Genomic DNA, 22,586 nt, shown 5'->3' with positions numbered 1-22,586 from the left:
TGGTTCTGGAGGCCTTTAGGTAATAACACTTCTCCCTACTTTTCTCTCTATCTCTGCTTTGCTCCTTGTCCTGATCCCGCTTTTGGCTTTCCTTCAACTGCTCCTCTGGCACTCTTGTGTGTAAAACAATCACCTGCACCCTAGTTATCCCCATTTGTCCTCGTTCAGCATCTTGCAGCCCCATCAACATCACGCCCTACAGAGCTGCACACTCTAGAAATCCACTGGAGCGACCAAAATTCTTTGTAACACCACCCGAGGGCTCCGCGCGGAGGAGGACTGTTCACGGCACAGCGGTGAGTAGCTCTTGGGACGCAAGCCTGGTGAGTCTGGTGAGCACAAGTCTGCTGTTGTTGTGCAGAGTGGACACCTCCCTGAGGTGCAATGCAGATGTCAGAGCGGGCCATGCCGACATCCATCATCACGTCCACCCACCAGTCTTGAGTCTGCCAGGCTGAGTGGTCCTGCCCCTACACTTCCTCCCCACTTGGGGATTCTACTCCCACAGAAAATCTAAATTTGAAGAGGAAAACCATTCTTTGTTCAAGCATGTCTGAGTGGCTGGACTGCCATCTGAGTGCTTCGAAACAAATCAGTGCAATACTGGCATACTTTATGTGTGAAACTAAGAAAAGCTTTGAAGGGGAAGTGGGCCTGGACTGCTGCCTTTGCATTTTATTCCAACCATATCCAGAAGCTGGCTGCAGTCTAAATGTGGTTCACCAAAAAGCAAGATAAATACTTTTTGTCTGTTTAGCTAATGCGTGTCAAGGCCCAGATCTTAAAATATAGTGACAAAGTATTTTGAAAACACTAATTACCTGCTAAGTAATTCTTGAAAGGCTGTTGGGCTCTGTTACAGAATCACATTTTGCAAGTGAAGAATATAATTTGTACTTGTTGTTACTGGCAGGGTGGCTGAACTAACCTCAGTATTCACCATGCTGTAAATGCAATGAGGTCACTTGTATGTCTCCAGGAATATTTCTTCTTCTTTAAGCTGTGTATTATTTGGCATCTGTTGAAAGATGTAGACATTTGTATTTTAGTGTTAAAGGACCCCCCAGTCAACCAGGAGATCTCATTGCCCCTCTCTCATGGTAATAGCATGACCCATGAAAGGCTGGAACAATGCTTTTTTCAATCTTAACTTCCCAGAGCAGTTCAATGTATAAAGCTGATGGACACTTAAAAGGATTTTGCTTAGACCTTTGAGGATAATTCAAGAGTTGTGAGAGTTTGATGGCTTTGCCTATAGGCAGTTTTCTTTCAAGCCCCTCAAGCTTTCAGGAATCAACGTTTAATTCACGATTGAGTCAGACCTCCAGCCCTTGAAGCCAGAAGTAAAACTACCTTTGAAGTCTGGGAAGTTTACCATCATTAGCACATTGATGCTTCAGAAAGCCTAGCTGTGGCCAAATAGTAATAGTCAATTAGGACAGCTTTGGCCCTGAACACTGGATACTTATTGGGTAGGGAAAAGTGTTTACCAAAGGAAAAATATCTTTTTAGAGATTAAAAGGAAAATTAACACACCAGGAGGAAAGCGTGAGAGCCAATCCTCCAACAGATTAAATAAGAGGGATTTGTCATCACTTAATCCACTACCTGTATTTTCTCACCAGTTTTGTTTTGTCTTTTCCATGCCTCTTTCTTTCTGTGTTTGATCTATTGGCTACCTTTTCATTTCTTTACAATTAAATATTTAGGCAAATACTTACTGTCAGAAGACGACTCACATAATTTATATTCCAGAGCTGCACTGCAGAATTGAAACCAAGCACTTGAAAATGTAACTGAGACTGACAGATCAAATTTGAAATTTATCTTTTAAACATTTTTCAATTGTGACAAAAAAAACAAAATTTACCTTCTCAGCCATTTTTAAGTGCACAGTTCAAAAGTGTTAAGTATATTTGCATTGTTATGCAACCATTCTCCAGAACTTTTTAAATCTTGCAAAACTGAAACTGTACCCACTAAGCAATAACTTTCCATTTCCTTATCCCTCAGCTCCTGGCAAGCACCATTTTACTTTCTGTTCCTATGAATTTGATCACACTAGATACCTCACATGAATGAAACCATACTGCATTTGTCTGTTGTGACTGACTACTCGCACTTAGCATATTAAGTCTGTCCTTCCGTATTGTAGCATGTGACAAGATTTCCATTCTTTTTAAGAATGCATATACACACACACACATGTACTGACACACCACATCTTGTTAATCTGTTCATCTGTTGATGGACATTTGAGTTGCTTCTTCCCTTTTAGATATTGCGAATAGCATGGCTGTGAACATGGGTATGCACATATCTCTTTGAGATCCTGTCTTCGGTTCTTTTGAATATGGACCTGATTGTTGGATCTTATGGTAATTCTATTTTTAATTTTTTAAGTAACTGCTATACTGTTTTTCATAGTGACGATACCATTTATATACATTCTAACCAACAAGGTACAAGATCTTCCACTTTTTCACATCATCAGCAATATTTGTTTTGTTTTTTAAATAGTAGCCTAAGGAGTGTGAGATGATCTCATTATGGTTTCGATTTGCATTTCTCCAGTCGTTAGTGACGTTGAGCATCTTTCTATGTGTTTGTTGGCCATCTGTATATCATCTTTGGAGAAAAATCCAATCAAGTCCCTTCCCCATATTTTTAATCTTTTTAGTTTTTTAATCTTATTTTAAATTTTATTGGAGTTTTTATATATTATGGATATTCCTTATCAGATATATGATTTGCAAACATTTTCTCTCATTCTTTAGGTTGCCTTCTTACTCTGTTGATTGTATCCTTTGATGCAGTTTTTAAGTTTGTAGTCCCATTTTTCTATTTTTTTGTTGTTGTTGTTACATGTGCTTTTGGTGTCATATCCAAGAAATTATTACCAAATCCAATATTAGGACTCTCCCCATTTTTTTTTTTCTGGGAATTTTATAGTTTGAAGTCTTAGCATTTAGGTTTTGTAAGCATTTTGAGTTCATTTTTGTATGTGGTATAAGGTATGTGGTGTAAGGTAAGGGTCCAACTACATTCTTTTGCATATGGATATCTAGTTTTCCCAGCACCATTTGTTGAATAGACTATCTTTTCTCCATTAAGAGGTCTTGGCACCTTTGTCAAGGCTCCTTTGACCATATACTCAAGGGTTTATTTTTGGTGGTCTGTTCTGTTCCATTGGTCTTTAAGTCTGTTTTTATGCCAATACCATATTGTTTTGATTACCTTTGCTTTGTAATATGTTCTAAAACCAGAAAATGTGACTTCCAACTTTGTTCTTTTTTCAAGACTGTTTTGTCTATTCAGGGTCCCTTGAGATTCTATATGAGTTTAGGATGGAATTTTCTATTTCTGCCAAAAAAAAAAAAAAAAGATGTGGCCTTTTGATAGAGTGTATTGATTCTATAGATTGCTTATAGTAGTGATATATTAGCAATAACAAGTCTTCCAGCCTATGAACATAAGAGGTGTTCCCATTTATGTTGCATCTTCTTTCATTTCTTTCAGTAGTGACGTCTAGTTTTTACCATAGACATCTTCCATGTCCTAGGTTAAGTTTATTCCTACATATTCTTTTTTTGATGCTATTGTAAATGGTATTGTTTTCTTAATTTTCTTTTTAATTTTGTTTGGTTTATCTAAATTCAACTGACTGCTCTTAAGCACTTGAAATACATTTGTGAGACTGAACTTAACATTAAATTTTAATTTAGGTCCAAATTCAAATAGCCAAATGTGGCTAGTGGCTACCATTTTATTCAGTGTAGATGCAGAATACTTCTATCATCCAAGTTCTTTTGTACAGTGCTACCTTGGGATATCTGTTTATATTGTCTCTCTTGTAGGTTATTTGTATTCTAAACCTAACTCTAACTCTAAAATTAAAGTCTTTGTCCTGCTGGTAAGTTTTCCAGACCATTGACATGGTCAGCTTGCTGTGTGTGTTTCTACCTTAGTCTTGTGGAGTGTTAACAGGAAAGATTATTATACAAACCACTGGCTATTAACTCAGATCAGGATAAGAATTAGGAGCACCTTCACATGTATGGAACTCAAATAAATGATTGAGTCTAAGACCAACAGAAAGACATTTGAAAGACATTTGTGACTTTAGCTACATTAAAATGTTTTGAGAAAAAGAAAACCAATTCAAGCTACTTAACTCCAACCTCCCTTGGGAAGGGAAGCATAATTGCCACCCTGTACTCTTGCAAAGAGCGTTCCATATGGTGGCTACTGCTTCAGCTACCCAAGGACTGCAAGTGTTCTCTGAGACTCTGCCTCCTGCCTTCTGGTACCAGAGATGGGGACAGAAGGTGGTCATGCAGCTGCAAGTGATATAGAGAGGGCACATGCCCTGTGAAGCTCTTTCCTGCCCCATCCTTCATTTGTTTTATTTAGAAATTCTGGGAAAATGTTGAGTATTATTTGACAGTGAGGTGTTTTCCCCCACCTATAGTCTATCCCATCATTTAGGATGTTACTAAGGAAAAGAGAAGCAGTTAGAAGAAATGCTGAAGGGAACAAAGTCGGGGGGCAGGTGATGGAGAAGGTAGGTGATGCTTAGGCCAGGCAGGAAGGAGAGAAAAGAAGGTACACACCAGCTTGTTGGCCCTGAAGCTAGATGATGTTCTGTCTCTCCCCTAACAACCTCAGTCCTGAGTTCCTGCAAGGATCCCACCGAGTGAAGGACTGCTAGACATCTACACAGGTGTCTCCAGCAAGCATTCGTTGCCCTCGCAAAGCACTGTCAGCCATGTTTCAGATACTTGGAATGAGTCTCTCTTGCCATGTTCCTTGTTTGTTTTTTGTCTTGGTTGACTTTATCAGAACACTCCTGGGTTTCCTTTTGCCCATTTCAACCTGGGAAAGGTGTCATTTCTCTAATTCCTAGGGTTCAGTCAGAGGAGGGCTGATATTTCAGCCCACTGTCAGATTCTCGTTTCATCCCTAATGAAGAAGGCCAAAAACAGCTAAAATACCTCACCTTGGGTCTGACTTTTCCTTCAAGGGCAAGAGGACACTAGGTAAGGAAGGACTTGTTTATATACCATTAGTATAAAGAAAAAATTAACGTCTGATATAGCAGACATGTAAATTAAAAAAAAAAAAAAAGACTAAGCTGTAGTGTGTTCCAGGTTGAAAAAAAGAAAAATGCTAAAGAATTAAAAGAGACAAAGGTAGGGAGGATAAGCTGGAAGTGACCTTTATTTTGACATTTGTGTGGGCTATAGCAGACTATGAGAGATTCTGGTCCAGGCAGTTTTAGATAGAAAGCATAGGTGCTTTCTAAAAGTGTGTTTTTGCTTTGTTTTTTACAAATACACATCCAGATCACACTTCCAGAACCTTCTTATTAGTGTCAGATTGTGTTGCTTCAATTATAAGGTTCCGTTTTAACCTAATAAAGGCCTTTTGTTGGGGTGGAATGGATATATATGGCAAAGGCTGGAAATTTTCCAAGTCATTCAGTGGATTACAGCTCCACTGTTGAATACTATGAATGTGATTGTCCTGCTTGTGGAAAAATCTAATTATTGTGTTTCTCTGAACTTAGGGCTATAAAAGAGAGAAGGAGAGAGAAAATGTGCCCTTCCACCTCACATGCGGCAGCCAAAGGTCTCTGTCTCCATCTCATCCCAAAGCCAGATCACCAGCTTCCTCCCGACTTTGGTAAGTGAAATATAAGAGCCTGGCAGTGTTGTTCCATATTGGATAATTAGTAGTGTCTGTCCTCTGAGAAGAAACTGTTCTGCCCACATGGTTTAGCCTTCTCTTAGGGAGTAACATTTTTCCTCAGAGGAAAGAAAAAGGAAACCTGGAATGAGCCTCTAAAGCAAATACTTCTGTGTTTGCCACGTAAGATGTAAGAGACATGTTCACACAGCTAAATACCTTCATTTCTCTTGGTGTTGGTATTCCAAGTCTATTACATGGTAGAGATGTGGAGAAAGGCGGGTTCTGGCGAGCCTGTTCTCATGTTCCCTCTTCTCTTTGTCTGTTGCCCAGGCTCCCATCCAAGTCCTTTCCCCATCTGCCTGGCACCCCCAGACCAGCACCCTCCACACCTCCTGGACCAGTCAAAGCTGCCCCTGCTCAGCTCCGGCCCCCCTCCCCCGGCAACATCCGCCCTGTCAAGAGAGAAGTCAGAGTGGAATCTGAGAGAAAAGACCCTGACAAGGAACCTCAGAAAGTTACCAGTGAGCCCTCACTAAAGGGCAGAACACCTTTGGTGAAAGTAGAAGAGTCCACAGTTGAAGAGGGAACACCAGACGAAACAGAGTCTGCCCCTGGTAGGAGTCCGCTGACTGTGGTGCCGTGGGGGCTGCCTGCACTCTTCTTTCTCTCCTGCACTGCTTTCACTTAGCCCTTCCTCCTTCCCTCTCTTCCTTCCCTCCCTTCTTTGCTCCCTTTTTGGGCACTTGGAAATTTTACTCTAAGACTAATCTGGGGACCTTTTCTTAAGTATAATTTTCTTACATATAAAGAAGGAATCATCCATCCAACAGCCTATTGTTAGAGCCACAGCATATTTGTTTCAGGTATGGTTTAGGATTCCTTTCATTGGCTGAGTCCAATAATTTGACAAAATGTGGTATGCAGAGCACCTGCATCAGAATCATTTACCTATTGCTATGCAACAAAGTATCCCAAAACTTTATAGTTTACAACAACAGACAGTTACTGTATCATGCAGAGTCTTGGGAAAAGAATTTGAGAGCAGTTTAGCTGAGTTGTTAGAGGATGACTCACACCCAGGGCTGTCAGCAGGTGGCTGTCGTATCCTGACACATGGACCTCGCCATAGAGTTATTTGATGTCCACACAGTCTGTCTGCTTGCTCTGTTGGCTTTCCCCAGCTGAGAGACCTGGGGGAAATGCAAGAAGCCCACACTATCTTTCATGCCTAATCTCAGAAGTCTCACATCCACAGAAGTCACGATTTCTGTCACACAGTTCATTAGAAGCAGGTCACCAGCTTCAACTCACACTCAACTGGAGGGGATTAGTCTCTACCTTTTAGAAGGAGGATTTTCAAAAAGTTCATGGAAATATTTTTCAACCACATCTATAATGTTTCATACTATAGAACCCTGCCCCTACCTCAGACCTATTAAATCAGGATATGTTGTGGATCCATGGACTCTGATACTAAGGTCATCTGACTCGCGTGCAGGATTGCCAGATAAAACAGTGGCACTTATCCTGTGTGTCGGCTTCCCTGGTAGCTCAGATGGTAAAGAATCTGCCTGCAGTATGGGAGACCCAGGTTCGATCCCTGGGTCAGAAAGATCCCCTGGAGAAGGGAATGGCTACCCACTCCAGTATTCTTGCCTGGAGAACCTCATGGACAGAGGAGCTTTGTGGACTAGAGTCCATGGGGTCGCAAAGAGTCAGACATGACTGAGCGACTAACACATCACTTATACTTCACATCCTACGTGTACTGTAGTTTGAGGACCACTGGCTTATTAGCCTGTGTGACTGACAGAGGTCAGAACTTTTTCCAGGACACCCAGTGGATCTCATCTCTACCAGACTAACCAGATGCCATCTAGAAGTTTAAAAATCACCTGGAGCTAGAAATTCAGTACATCTTGTTGAAAACTGTCTTCATCCAAGTTTTCTCTTTAAAACTTAATTTGAAGATAGAGGGTGAGGGCAAAGAAAGATGACTCAAGACAAATGATAATGTTGTTAAGGGAATGGGAGAGTCCAGTATCTGTTTACATGTAGAGGGAGAAGAGTAAGGCCAAACAATGTCCTGAGGACAAAGAAAAAACTTGTGGGAGCAGGAGAAATGTAAATCTTGAAAGGAGGGTCTGGAGTGGTCAGGTGCATCTCACCATGGTGCCTGGGGTTGGGGGTTGGGAGGGTTCCCTGCCGCACAAGCCCTCTAGGTCCTTTCCCTGAATCCAGATAAGGTCAGAGAACTGCTCTAATCTTGCATGTTCGCATTAGGACTGGCAGTGGAGACCTGCCCTGTCTAAGGAGCACGGATGCTGGTTCATTCCTTCTCAGACCTGGAGACAGTGCTGGGTGGACCTAAGGGATCTCTTGATGGTTGTCTTCCCAGCCTGAACCTAGGCTCGTAGTAGGGACACTGGCCATGGCCATAGAAAGGGTTTAGTCCTCTAATGATAAATAGTCACTTAAGAGAAGGAATTTTTTTTTTTTTAATGTAATGAAAGGCAAATGGGAGCTCTCATCTCTTTTTGTTAGGTATTCAGTACATGTTTGATATGTGTTGTTAACTGACCTAACTGTCTAAAAATAAGACTCAGTGACAGTGTCAGCTTCGGATGTCTCACTCGCACATGAAGCTTTTTGCTACCTGTTGCCAGGTTACAGATAGAATACAGTGAAACCCTGAGAACGCTCCGTAATAAACATTCCCTTTTCTAATGATGAATTCTAGGCCTGGGGTCTAGGGGATGCTAGTTTTTGTTTTGTTCTTTGGCTTTTGTTTCCAATTGGCTTTTTCCTTGTACCTGTTTGTACAGCTGCTCCAGCAGCAGCCTCAGCCCCAGCTCCGGCCCCAGGCTCTACCCCAGCCCCGACACCAGCCCCGTCATCCACTCTGACTGCCAGTGCTTCTCCGAAGACCTCTGCGGGCACCACCGACCCAGAAGAGGCCACAAGGCTGCTGGCTGAAAAGAGGCGGCTGGCCCGAGAGCAGAGAGAGAAGGAGGAGAGAGAGAAGAGGGAAAAGGAAGAACTCGAAAGGTAACGGAGTGACACTGCTCAGGGACACCCTCGAGACACCTTGGAGTAAGTCTTCAGAAGAAGTGGTAGTAGTGTTGAAGGTCAATCTATATAAGTTGTTACAGAATTACTCTCACCTGGTGTTCCTCTGATGCCTAAGCAACTTTTTAAGTCACATTTTCTTTTTATAATGACAATACAACAAAATTGATGGAGAAGGGTTTGAAGAAAAAAAAATCATCCATAAGCCTACCAGATTTCAATAAGTGTGTACATTTTGATTCACCCTTTCCAGTCTCTGAACAGTGTGTGGGTGTATACACATGCCTATATACAGACACACATATTTTCATGATTGTAACCACCATAGAGATACAGTTGTACGGTCTGAGTTTTTTTTTTAATCTGACATCTCGCTTATCTCCATGTTTCCTCATCTTATTATTTTAAAGCTGTGTAATAAAAGTTCATCTTTTCTTCTTTCCAGATAGAATGCCTCTCATAGGGTAGCTGCTGGGAGATAAAGTGCCCCATGACTGCCTGCCAGACAGTATGCCAGGGGCACTTTGCTTAGTTGGCCTCCTTCTGGAGCTAACAAGGCTAATGTTAATATAATTGTTCTTCAAATAGGCAGAACTGCCTCTCAGGAAAGTATGCTGGGCCGCCATCTTGGACACGCCCTACCCTTGGTCCCAATAGGGAGCTTACATGGTCCGTCTTCCCCTCTCCTGCTGCAGAACGTTATAACCTTTATTTATTTACAGAAACTGGGAGGGGAGTATTAAATTCTTTACTAAAAAGTTAATATTATTGGATTAAACAAGTCTGAGCCTTTAAAGATAGTTATGTTGCAGATCCTTAAAACAACAACAACAAAAAAACAAGCTGCCCTCAGAATATGAGTGGTTACATTTTGCTTCTTGCTTCTGTTTCCCACGAGGTAACATGAGGTGGGGGAGAGAGTGGCTTCACATGTATCCAAGTGGAGACTGTGGCAGACCTCCCAACAAAGCGTCCTTGAGATAACCGCAAGCTCCAGCCTCGCCAAGGAACTCCCTCCACTTTCGTCTCGATTGGTCTTTCTTCCAGACAAAAGCGAGAAGAATTGGCCCAGAAGGTAGCTGAAGAGAGAAGCCGCCGAGAGGAGGAGGCCCGCCAGCTGGAAGCTGAGCTAGCCCGGGAGCAGGAAGAGCAGCTGCGGCGGCAGGAGGAGGAGCGGGCCCGGCGCGAGCGGGAGGAGATGGAGCGCATCCGGAAACAGGTAGCGGGGTCTGGCTCAGCCTGGGAAGCAGGTCGGCGGTGCAGCCCTGGCTCAGGATGGCGCGAGGGGCAGCTCAGATGAGCAGAGCAAGGTGTCTAGCGTGTGGTGAGAAGCGCTCTGAGTCTCCTGCGCGCCATCCTAGTCCTTGCGTCCTGTGCTCCGGAATTTCGGGGCAGCGGGCAAAGCCAGCTTGTCCCTAGGAAGCCGATGCCGTCTTCTCATTTTCAGAAGGAAGAAGAAGCTCGTGTTCGGGAAGAAGCAGAGAGGGTCCGGCAGGAGCGGGAGAAGCATTTCCAGAGAGAAGAGCAAGAGCGCCTGGAGAGGAAGAAGGTATTTGGGACTCTCACTGCTCTGATTCTTCCTAGAATGAAGCTGGCTAAAGATGGAGAGACTGGCTCACCACATTCAGAAAACAAATGTGTCTTGCCCATTTTAGGTTCTCTAAAATAGCTCAGTATTAATATTCTCCTCCAAAGAAATTGGTCTTGGTGTTTCAGTCCTCACCAAAAACAGATACTTCCAATTCATGTGGCCTAAGCCAATTCCAACGTTTGTGTGTGTGTGCTGTGCCAAGTTGCTATGTCTGACTCTCTGCGGACCCTATGGACTGTAGCCCTCCAGGCTCCTCTGCCCACAGGATTCTGGAGGCAAGAATACTGGAGTGGGTTGCCATTTCCTCCTCCAGGGGATCTTCCCAACTCGGGGATTGAACCTATGTCTCTTACGTCTCCTGCATTGGCAGGCAGGTTCTTTACTGTTAACTTCTTTTAATAACTCCAATTAAGACAAAGATAGTATTTTCCTAAAATAATAGACGTGTTTAGGTGCCCTGCTATTTGCTTAGTCAGTGAAATGCACCAGACTAGCTTTCTTCCTTTATCAGATCTGTTTGCTCAATTCTTTCCTTCTTGTAGCGACTTGAGGAGATTATGAAAAGAACCAGAAGAACAGAAGCTTCAGATAAGGTATTGAGATGGCCATTTTTTAAACTATTCTTAATGTTGTTTTTTTTTTTTAAACTTGTAATTTTAACATTAAAAATTTTTTTCTTGGCTAGAAAACTGTTGATCAGAGAAATGGAGATATAACCAAGGGAACTCCCACTGGAGGAATAGGTATGTATTTCAGTGAACTCAATTCAAATGCAGAATTTTTTAATTGACTCTAGAGGTCAAGATAAGCATTGATTTTAAAATAAACAAGACTCATTCATTCACAGAAGCGTAGGTATATCTCATCTAATCTACAAATAAATCTTGTTTATCTAAAAAATCTCTTGCATTTCTAGCAGATTTTTTCACATTTGGTTATACTCTAATGGAGTGTTTGATATCTTAAGTCATTTTATATCATACTTCTTCTATTATGTATATATTTGTGTGTCCATATCTGATATATATGCCTTTATAGGTATGTATAGTGGTGGATGGTTTAGTCGCTAAGTCAGGTGTAACTCTTGTGACCCCATAGCCTATAAGCCACCAGGCTCCTCTGTCATGGGCTTTTCCAGGCAAAAATACTGGAGTGGGTTGCCATTTCCTTCTCCAGTATATACACACATTAAAATTAATTTTCTTTGAATATATAATTAAATATCATTTGGAGACTCGGGTTTGATCCCTGGGTCGGAAAGATCCCCTGGAGAAGGAAATGGCAACCCACTTCAGTATTCTTACCTGGAGAATTCCATGGATAGCCCATGGGGTCACAAAGAGTCAGACACGACTATAGGACTAACACTGTCACCATCTGCTAAAGGAACCTGTATTTATATTTTCTATTAAGGACATTAAACTGTCTGTACTTACAGCAGTTCTCAGAAAAGGATTTAAATGTTATTTCAGTTCTGACTTCAGAAGACAGTTAAAATTTGAAAATTGTTGAAATTTCATTAGAAAATTGTTCATATGCCATAGGCTTTGGCCAGAGATGATTAATTTCTTGGTGATTTTAAATCAAATTTGAGGTAAATAAAACTTCATGATTTTACAGAAGGGTGGTTGGTCAATAGTACATTATTCAGTTTTCTTTCATCATCTGCAATATCAATATGAAGAGAAAGGACCAGAGATACCTGTTTCTTTTGCTGTCTTTTTTTTTTTTTTTAAGACAAATGAAATGATTTACGGAAAAGAACAGTCTCTATAAACTCTAGGGATTTTCAAATGTGAAATTTGGGGTTTAGGGATTTGGTTTTACTTCAATAGAGGCTTTCCTAGGTCCTTTAGGTCATGATCTCTTCTTAATGGTGTTTTCCTGCTCTTTTAAAATATTTGTTTGGCTGCACCAGATCTTAGTTGTATTTGGCAGGATCTGTAGTTGCAGTATTTGAATTCCCAGTTGCATCATGTGAGATCTTGTTCCCTGACCAGAAATTGAACCCAGGCCCCCTACCTTGGGAGCATGGAGTCTCCCAGTCACTGGACCACCCGGGAAGTCCCATGCCCTTTTAAAGCTGCCCTAATTATATTTGTTTGGAAAACAGCCTTAATGGTTTCCTGTTAACCCCACTGTATTTTTAACAGGTTGTCTCCAGGAATGTTGTAATAGATGCAGGCTTGAAGCAGGTGTGGCACCCAGTGAGTGATCAGAATGCGCATTTTAGGGTGTAAATTGTACCAACTCAGGATTATTTGAGGAGCTGATGCTGTAGATTATGCAGAGCCAAACAGCTCCTAGTTTGTTTTTTTCCCCCAATCTTTCTTCTTTCTGCTATTTCCCTATCAATTCTTTTGATATTCTTTTTACCTCACTTCTGGAACAAACAATGTTGAGAGAGAAGGTGAAACTTGTCAGTCATCATACCTGTGTTTATCATCACTAACAATCAGTTTAATACTGCTAGAAAGAGGCCTGAGGATTATCTAACATATGTTCCTCTTCTCCCAATCTCTCATGTGGTTGAGGGCTAAATGGTATTACCCGTGCTCCAACGAGAATTCTAGGCTAGGGCGGCAGGTCAGTTGGGTGCAGGCAAAAATAGTAGCAGCCCTAGTTTCCACCCTTACAATGTGCCATGCAGTGTTCTAAGTACTCTTACTAAGTACAAGTGTTCTAAGTACATTTACTTATCACACTATCCTAGGAGGTAGGTACTATTATCCATGAGGAAACCAAGGCACAGAGCATTTATGGCTTGCCCAAGGTCACAGAGCTGGTAAGTGGCAGAACCAGGACATAAATCCAAGCATTCTGGCTGCTGGGCTTTGGGTTTGATAGAGTAGTAGTAACCCTTTATCCCATCATCTTTGCTATGTCCAGCAGTATCTACACTTCCCAATATGACAAACTCTCCAGGATCGGAGGAACCAGAGGCCAGCACCCATGTGGTTACCTCTCACCAATCAAAAGTGACTGTGGACAGGTGAGTTAGACAACTGGGGCTTTTCTTAGCACATTAGAGCAAAGCACGACAGTTTTGTCTAACCATCCCCCCACCCCCTAACCCTTGGCTCTGCCAAATCCCACCAGAATTTTCTGACGGGGCCAGAAAGAATTTCAGAGTTTTAACATGCAGATTTATTATATTTAGGTTCATTATTTTGGTTAGAGGTATTAATTTTGTAATTGGAGAAAAGGAAAATGTCTTATCTTGAACTGCTAAATATGATGGTGAGGTTTTTGTGTGGCTATTTAGTCAAATTACAGGGAATAATTTGTTACTTTCCTTTATATATCTTTGGCATGATCCTGGACCATCTTCACACACTTTGATAATATATAACAGCTGTATTTTTACTGTGTATAATATTATAATGAGTCACAGGTTTGTTCCTTAGTAAAAGTAATTTAGATGCCAGTATTTCTTATACCAGTAGTAGGACTTCCTACGAGGAAACAGATGTTTGCTAACAATAGTTAAGAAGTGTGGGTTGAGGGAAGATTGCCTTTCTCTTCCCTTGCGTTTATATTGACAGGATTTTAATAGTGCTGTCTCCAACATGAAAAAAGTTCTCTCTCTAATGCCAGCCTTAGACACCATAAGAGAATTCAAGCTCCTCAGATTAATTTTCTTTTAATTGATAGAACAATATGTCTTAAGATCTAAGATCTTTTTTCTTCCCAGTTATATTGAGATGTGACTGACATATAGCAGTGTGTAAGTTTAAGGTATATGGCATAATGGTTGATATATATAAATTCTTAATCTAAAAACGCATACCACACGTTTTATAGTATTGGCAGCAATGAAAAGACAAGTCATCCTAAGGTGTCATAGGGTATCTTTGTATATCTTTCTGGGACAGTAAACATTTTTTATTTTGACCACTTACAATTCCAAAAAAACAATTTTCTGAAGACATACCTTAACAATAAGCTTTTGATTATGTAGAATAAATTTTCAAAATTATCTGAGACATATTAAGTAATATTTCATTTTTAAATTAGTTTAATTTTCAAATAAAATATTCATTTCCAACTCCTATAAGAAGTACTGCAGAGAGTGCCCCATTATTATAACAAGGAATAAGTTTTTTAAGCTACTGATAATTCTTTCCAGGGAATAAAATTAGCTTATACATTAGCTGACTCTCTTCAGTGGTAAAATCAGCAAGTGATCAATCATTGTATAAGAACCCAAAACATATCTTCAGAAACTTGAACTTCAGTTTTATAGTTTTGCATATCGCTGTGTCCTCTAAACATTTAATAATTGGTCATCCAAAGCATATGGTATGATTATTCCTCTAATTGTTAACAAGACTGGGTGGAGGGGTTGGGTAGTAGTGGAAGGGGAAAACGAAGTCAGCATTGAGTCAAACCTGGGGTTGGTGTGCCATTATAGCTTGTCAGCACACACAGGCCTGGAAGGTGATGGAGTTGACATCCGTCAAGGAACAAGGGCTTTGAAGATACATTCTTCTTTTGCCAAAACTTGTACTTAAAAAATCTCTGTGGGATGAGAACCGAAACTCTCCCTGGTTACAGAAAGCCCACTCGTATTGGGAAAGAACAGGATGGCAGGCATTCCGTGTGTGTGCATGCACGCACACTCATGTAGACTGTGATGCCAAGCTTCCTCTCAGTTCCGTGGTACAGTAGTGGGAAGGCACCACACCATCATAGTCTGAATCTGTATAATAATTTTACGTTCTTTTCCACAGCACTCTTACAAATAATATTTTCACTGTACCCTGCAGTGCCTTGTGATGCAGTTAGGTCAGGCATCTTTATTTTTCTCCTAAAAGAAGAGGTTTAATAGTTAACAAAAAAATGTACCAAAATATCCATATCAGAAATGCTTTAGAATATGTTCCACAAAGTCAATATATCTCACTGACTGAGGAAAATAAACTATATCCTCAATACAGGGGCAGAGAAGCAAAGATTCCTCAAAAAAAAAAAAAAAAAAGTGAGAGGGAGGGGGACAGTAAAGAGTGGATGTATATTAGCTTCATTTTCACCATATTTGAAGGAGATGGAAAAAAGACTAACTTACTAAAGTTCAAGTTGCTGGCATTACTGACAGAGACCTGATTTTCTGATCTCTTCCATAGACCTGTCTATAGCTAAACATTCAGTTAATAATCAGTGTATATTAAAAGTTAAAACATTCACAATTTTTGCCTCATTTTCCATTTGAAGACTAACTCCTGTCAAGCAGGGTCATTTTCTTATGAGCACTGAACAAATCATGAAGCTTGCAAATATGTCTACTGCTGCAGTCAGATAAAATCAACAGTAAAATTAATCTAGCATCCGTTTGATGCACAGGCATTGTTCTGTCACATTGTAAAGCATAATAATGAACATATAACTTAAAAAGGGCTGCTGGTTTGGTTATGGAGTATGTAGAGGGAGCAAAAAACCTAAAATAAATTACAGGTAGAAAATTAAGGATTTCATGGCCAATTGAATGTATCTCAAAAATCCAAGCTACTAAGCATGAATTGATAAGAATCGAGGTAGGGTCAGAGGCAGAGTTAAGGGGCAAAGATGAGAAGGTTGGTCTAGAGCAATTAACCTATACAATTATGTTCATGTTTTAGGAAGCTAGAGATAGCCAGGAAGAATGTGAATAGCCAGGCAGTGTACAAAACAGCATTATGAGAAAAACATAGGACCAGAAATCATGTAGCCAGTCTGGAGTGCAGACTGTCTCTCAGTACTTAGGCAGCTTGTACAAATTATCCCCCTTACCCCCAAGTTATAATCCCCTCATCCTTGAAGCAAAGATCCTAATAAGGGCTATTTTTATCAGACAAAGGGATGTAAAATGCCTGCAGTAGAAATTGTTAAATGTATGTAGAATTATTGATAATGATCTATTCTAATTGATAAATTGTTCCATTTTATTAAGTTTAAAAAAAAGATTTTTAAAAAATAAATATGTTGGAACTCATCATTTTTATTAAAAATGATGTCATTCTGGTTTATTATAAATGTTTTGGGTTGTCCTAAAAATGTTTTCCAGTTTTAATACTAACTCCTTTAATTTTGATTTTTCAAACTCCCTAGTACTCCCAGTTTGGAAAAACAACCAAGTGAAAATGGAATATCAGTTCAGAATGAAAATTTTGAAGAAATTATAAACTTACCCATTGGATCTAAACCATCCAGACTAGATGTCACCAACAGTGAGAATCCAGATATTCCTTTGAATCCAATTTTGGCCTTTGACGATGAAGGGACACTTGGACCCCTGCCTCAGGTAGACGGTGTTCAGACACAACAGACAGCAGGTAAGCTTGCCTCAAACTCCAGAAATAGGTGACATCGAAGAGGGAAGGAGAAGGGAATGGCAACCCACTCCAGTATTCTTGCCTGAAGAATCCATGGACAGAGGAGCCTGGTGTGCTATGGTCCATGGAATCGCAAAGTCAGACATGACTGAGCAACTAACACTTAAGAGGGAGTGAACCTTGTGCTGTATGACTTGGGCACACTTTGTCCTTCAAGGGACCAGATACGCCTCATGGAAAAGACTGTATGGGTCATAGAAATTGAATTTTGAGTTGTGTTGGGCAACTTCTAGGGCCCCTCTTATTCTCCCACTCAGTGTAGAAATTCAGTCTGCAGCACCTGTGGGTATCTGTGGGCCTCCCCTCACAGAGCGACATGCATTGCCCAGAGACACTGCTGGTCAGAACATGCTTTATAGTAAGACAAAAACTTAACCATAACTGAGTGGCCAGTGAACCAAGTTCTGTCCACTGGAGACGAGGTTTGTTTGGTTTCTATTCCATCTTTCTCAGTTCTAAAGATATTTGAAAACTGCAAACAGGTGGCTCAGATGGTAAAGAATCCCGCTGCAATGCAGGAGACGCAGATTCAATCCCTGGGTCAGGAAGATCCCTGGAGAAGGGAATGGCTACCCACTCCTGTTTTCTTGTCTGGAGAACCCTATGGACAGAGGAGCCTGGCGGGCTGCAGTCGACAGGGTTGCAAAAAGTTGGGCATGACTGAGCAACCAACACTGTCACTTTTTTCACTTTCAGCATGTTCTCCCACGATTTTTCTCTCGTTTGGCACAGCAACCTGGGATAATACATTATTGTCCTTTTTACGTGTAAAGAGATAACGATTTAGGTAACAGGACCAGTCTAGGAGTATACTGAGCCCAGGGGCCTTCCATTCCTAGTTGAATGACTGCAGCTGTTGACTCTCTTAGACCCTCTGGGACTTACAGTTAAGCTGAAGTCACTGTGCAAAAAGAACAATAGCTTTACAGGACCCAGAGAAATAACAACATAAAAAATTGCCAACTCAGTGCTCCTAGTGACTCAACAGCACAATTTCATCAGGCTCCAGAACAAATTGGATAATCCAGCTTCATCTCTTTTCAAACCTCTTGGAATTCTATCAACTTCTCTCTCTCCCAGCACCCCATTTTCACATGTTGACCAGCATCTCTTTATACTGTCGTAACAACACCAGGCAAATTCAGGATGTTTAGATGAGTCAGTAAAGCATTACTTGTGGTCAAATTGTTTTGTATTAGATTGCAACAAATATTTTTAGATATAAATATATTAGATCTAACAAATATTTTCCAGTTTAAAACTGGTTGAAAAAGCCAATTTTGAACCTTTATACAAATGAAGCTAGTCTTCTCCTCCTCTAAGATACTGACCTTGGGCCTGTAACTTTGCTTTAGTGATCTGCTTTTTTAGATTGTAAAAGGAAGAAGGTCCACTGTAAATGGAAGCTATTAACACCTGACATTCTGCTAAATTAAGCCTTTGAGAACAATCTGATTACCTCTGTGTTGATGGAAACACTCCTGGTACAGCTTCCTACTTTGTCATGTCACAGATTCACAGAGATGGAAGGAATGTTCAGATGACTTTCTGTTTCACTGGCCAGGTTTTAAATACATTTTGATTTAAAGGTGATTTAATGATTTACCTGTCATTTCATTCCCACTCTTTTCTAGGAATATAGTCCAGTGTCTGCATTAGTAGGTGGTGTTAGGGGTTGTTTTTGTTCACGGCTACTTATCAACCATCATTTATTTCAGCTTCAACATATGACTGGAGCCTGAAGCATCAGGTACTGAGGATTCAAGACCAATGAATGTAAAGTTTCTAATCTCAAAGCAAAGTACAATTGACTTAACACAGTTTGAAAAAGCAAATGATATATAGCCTAAGTTAAAGAAAGGACATGTGTTTTCCTATTAGTGCTAGAATTCACTTAGATAGAAGACCAGCGATCCTGATCAAATTGCCTGTTTGTATGTAAGACAGTGTATGAAAAGCATGGTAAAGTTTTAGGAACATAATGATATTACTGTAGTATTTTCTAAGACTTTAGGTAAATGTCATATTAATCTGTTCTTTCTTGTCTCCTAATATAGAAGTTATATGAGCATTTCTTCTGAAGAACCAAAGCAGAAATTTAAAAGGAATTTCTACAGTTGATGGAATTCCTTCCATGCTGCAAAGGAGCATCTTCCCTTCCTCCAGTTTTCTAAAGATTTCTTGACCATCATTTTGAAAAGATTTTATTAAAACTAGCTAAAGACAACAGACTGGAAAGCTTTTCTAATAATTTTCGCCAGTAGAGAAAAAAAAAATGCTCCTTGTTCTTCAGTACTTTAAAATGGCTTTTTTCAGTGTGCTCCTTCTTAGGAAATCAATATTTTTCTGCATTCTTTAAAAGATGAGACCATTTGGCTATCAAAAATAGGCTGAGTAGGCATGATTTTTCACATAGATATTTTGATCTTTAAATGCTAACATGTAAAATTAACACAGAAATTTTTACCTTTTACAATATAATACTTGAAAATATAAGTACCTCTTGGTTCCACAGGTAGAGTCAATAGGAGAGGTGTTTAAATTAAGCCTGTTTGTTAAAATATTATTGCAAAGAGCTCTATTTGTAGAGGCAGATTACCAGGTTCCTGTAAATGCAACTTGTACATGGACATTCTGCAAACCCCGCTGTCCATTCTTCTTGCAACTTTTTGCTAAAGTGTACTCAAGTTTTAAAATGTGAAAAAATTATTTTTTCTAGAGCAAGAAAATAATTTACTGTCCTCTTAAATAATGTATTTATAAAGTTTTTCAGAGAAACTAATCAAATAAATTAGAACAATGTGATAACATTGCAGATTTGATTTACGAGATGCATTCCTTTTATTACCATGAGAGAATGTTGCTGATAATTCAGGGCTATTTCTGAAGTCTGTTTATTGCTGCTGTCCCCCAGTGATGGTGGGACTTATCTTTGCCTTACCAGATCTCAAATTATGTGCGAGGGAATAAAGATTTACTATTTCTTTAAATTAAAAAAAAAAATTTTTGGTTTTGCTCGTTTAAGAGCAATGAAAAAAATGATGGAATGTTGACTGTGTTTGGCACCCAGGACACTGCAGGACACCTTCGTGAAGGTCCTTGTTCTGGGTGACATCCATCAGCTTTCACCCTTCACTTCCGCTGCTGAGCTTGGCTGTACAAACTTGCACTTTCATTTGATGATATAAATTCAATTTTATTTTACCATTTGGGAGACTGTTAGTAACTAAATACTGAAGGAGAGAGAACATTGCGGAAACACATGTTTTATTATGGAGTATTTTTAAAAAATGATAAACTTCTGCCACTAGAGTGTTTTTTTTATTAAAAGAGGGGTTGGTTAATTAGATTGAATGAAGGGCTGTTCATTTATTGGACTGTTTCCTTAAAATCCCAATATACCATCTTTAGTAACAGCTGTAATTTGTTAAAACATTAATTTGGGGGTTTTCCCTGTTCTCAGTTGTCCATGTACACCTAGTCATATTAAAAGAAAATCTGTTCCAACTGGGTCTTTGTTGTTGTTGTTTAGATTGACCTAGCATGAAAACACCAAATAAAATGTGTTTGACATAGTTTTACTTTTAGGTTTCTCATATGTTATAACTGCACTTAGGTTGATTCTTGAATTTTCCAATTGTTCTTCACTTAACCTCAACCATCTTCCTCTGAACAGGCATACAGAATAGGTTTCTTTAAAATCTAGAGCAGGAATTCAGTTTTTACTAGCTTTTCCTTTTTTTTATTTATATTTAACTTGAGCAAAATCATTAGCAAACTGAAAGCCTCTGAGTAATCAAGTTTTAATTAGAAGTGATAGAAATTGTTAACTCTTATTTTGTTAGCTACACTGCCAGAGGGTGATGACCTTACAACAACTAGACTGCCTTCTCTCCAGCCCCTTCAGATCAGTACGTAGCTACCTACTGATTTTAAAGAGGTGCTCAGTAGGGACTACATTAAGGGAAGGTCTCAGGGATCAAATACGACCCTGTCCATGGCATGAAGGTGCATGGGCCTTTTGTTTCCTTTTCCACACCATTGTGGTCTGTTTTAGGCCAGTTTAGTCACCAGTCACATGTTCATTTGGTAGATAGCCACAAACCTTTACTGGAAGGTAAGGCTATATGTTTCCTCTTGCATAACTTCACTACCTGGTGGTATATTATAATAAAAGCAAATCTAAAACAGTTCCTTAACATGAACAAACATTAATTCACATGAACGGTCTCTGGAAAGCTTGAGGAAGTTCCTTCTCAAAACCATCAAGGTGTCTGTGGGATTATGATTTGCCTTATAGCAGGTAGGACCACAGTGATATTCTAAAGGCAGGATTAGGTAAGCTGATTGGATCAGGAAGCACAGTCCTAAATGGGGGTTTTGGGGAAGGCGAACCCCCAGAACTCTACACCTACAGTACTAATTAAAAGTCCTGAGCTTGCAGGATCTGCCATATTCTTTTACCTCATGTATATTCCCTCTCAGCCTTTCTAGACAACCACTGATCTTTCAAGCTCCATTCACTAATGAAAAGTTACTAACATCCTTTCTGCTAATTAACAATGATACAGATTTAGATAGCAATGTTTAAAGCCACCAGATTGGGGTCCTTCAAATCCTATCTGTCCTACCCCCACAGTAAGATTAAACAGGTATAGTTTATATACACATGTATATGTACTCTCTTGAGAGTCCCTTGGACAGCAAGAAGATCAAACCAGTCAATCTTAAAGGAAATCAATCCTGAATACTCATTAGAGGGACTGGTACTGAAGCTCCAATACTCTGGCTACCTGATGTGAAGAGTTGACTCACTGGAAAAGAGCCTGATGCTGGGAAAGATTGAAAGCAAAAGGAGAAGAGGACAGCAGAGGATGAGATGGTTGGAAAGCATCACTGATTCAGTGAACATGAACTTGAGCAAACTCCAGGAGATAATGAGGGATAGGGAGGCCTGGGGTGCTATGGAGTCACATGGAGTCACAAAGAGTTGGACATGACTTAACAACTGAACAACAACATACACACATACATCACAAAGTATACGTTAAAGTGTTTTGCAGTAAATTATTGCATATTAACTGGAGGAGAAAATGGCAACCCACTCCAGTATTCTTGCCTAGAAAATTCCATCTACAGCGGAGCCTGGCAGGCTAGAGTCCATAGGGTCACAAAGAGTAACAGGCATCAATAAATGCAACCATCTTTTGCATTTTTTTAAACTAATGGAAATTATTCACCTATTGGCCTATATATGTTTTGTGCATAGAACATTAAGTCATGATGAAATGCTATTGGATCAGGTTAGAAAAGCAATTTTAGATGACCTTCTGATAAACATCTCTTCAATCTTCAATCCTATTTAACATTTGAACACCTAAACCTGCTCAAAAATACTCTTGTCATTTTTTCACATCTTTTGGCTTTTCACTGGTTTGGGGCAGGAGCTGTAAAGCCAAGAAATGGAAGAGAAAGGCACCATCATGTGAACAGAGACAATTTTAAATTTGTTACAAGTATTTTGCTAATAACTTTCCTTGGTGACTACTAACTTGAGGTTTATGTTGATAGTTTTGATTACAATTTTAGAGATCAAAGAAATTTTAGGAAATGACAAAAATTAAAAAGAATATTAACAGCAGGAGGGGGAGAGCAACAAATAACATACAAGGGAACTCCCATAAAACTATCAGTTGATATTTCAATAGAAGAAACTGTAGGCCAGAAGGGAGTGGCATGACATATTTAAAGTGGTCAAAGGGGGAAACCTACAACCTCTACCCAGAAAGGATCTCATTCAGATTTGGAGAGATCAGAAACCACAGACAAGCAAAAGCTAAAATTTGAGCATCAACAAACCAGTT

General features: G+C 39.9%; 1 protein-coding gene across 12 annotated transcripts in view; it reads left to right on the top strand.

Moving 5' to 3' along the window:
* MAP7 (microtubule associated protein 7) overlaps positions 1-20,303 on the top strand; it is a 176,383-nt gene extending 156,080 nt beyond the window's left edge. For 5 of the 12 annotated variants that reach the window (XM_061428095.1, XM_061428087.1, XM_061428093.1 and 2 more), the window contains 11 exons: positions 169-296; positions 5,570-5,685; positions 6,022-6,305; positions 8,517-8,739; positions 9,808-9,979; positions 10,208-10,309; positions 10,894-10,944; positions 11,037-11,094; positions 13,241-13,343; positions 16,439-16,662; positions 18,780-20,303. In XM_061428095.1, coding sequence (XP_061284079.1) covers positions 169-296; positions 5,570-5,685; positions 6,022-6,305; positions 8,517-8,739; positions 9,808-9,979; positions 10,208-10,309; positions 10,894-10,944; positions 11,037-11,094; positions 13,241-13,343; positions 16,439-16,662; positions 18,780-18,790 — 1,472 coding nt within the window. In that variant the 3' untranslated portion in view covers positions 18,791-20,303. Of the gene's footprint in view, positions 1-144; positions 297-5,569; positions 5,686-6,021; positions 6,306-8,516; positions 8,740-9,807; positions 9,980-10,207; positions 10,310-10,893; positions 10,945-11,036; positions 11,095-13,240; positions 13,344-16,438; positions 16,663-18,779 lie in introns of all 12 variants that reach the window. The other 7 variants (XM_061428086.1, XM_061428090.1, XM_061428083.1 and 4 more) reach the window with 3 other exon arrangements.
* Positions 20,304-22,586: the final 2,283 nt, after the last annotated feature.

The sequence above is a fragment of the Bos javanicus genome, chromosome 9, assembly GCF_032452875.1.
Source record: "Bos javanicus breed banteng chromosome 9, ARS-OSU_banteng_1.0, whole genome shotgun sequence".
Taxonomy (NCBI): domain Eukaryota; kingdom Metazoa; phylum Chordata; class Mammalia; order Artiodactyla; family Bovidae; genus Bos; species Bos javanicus.
Note: the sequence above shows the minus strand (reverse complement) of the source record. Positions and strands in the feature narration are given on the sequence as shown.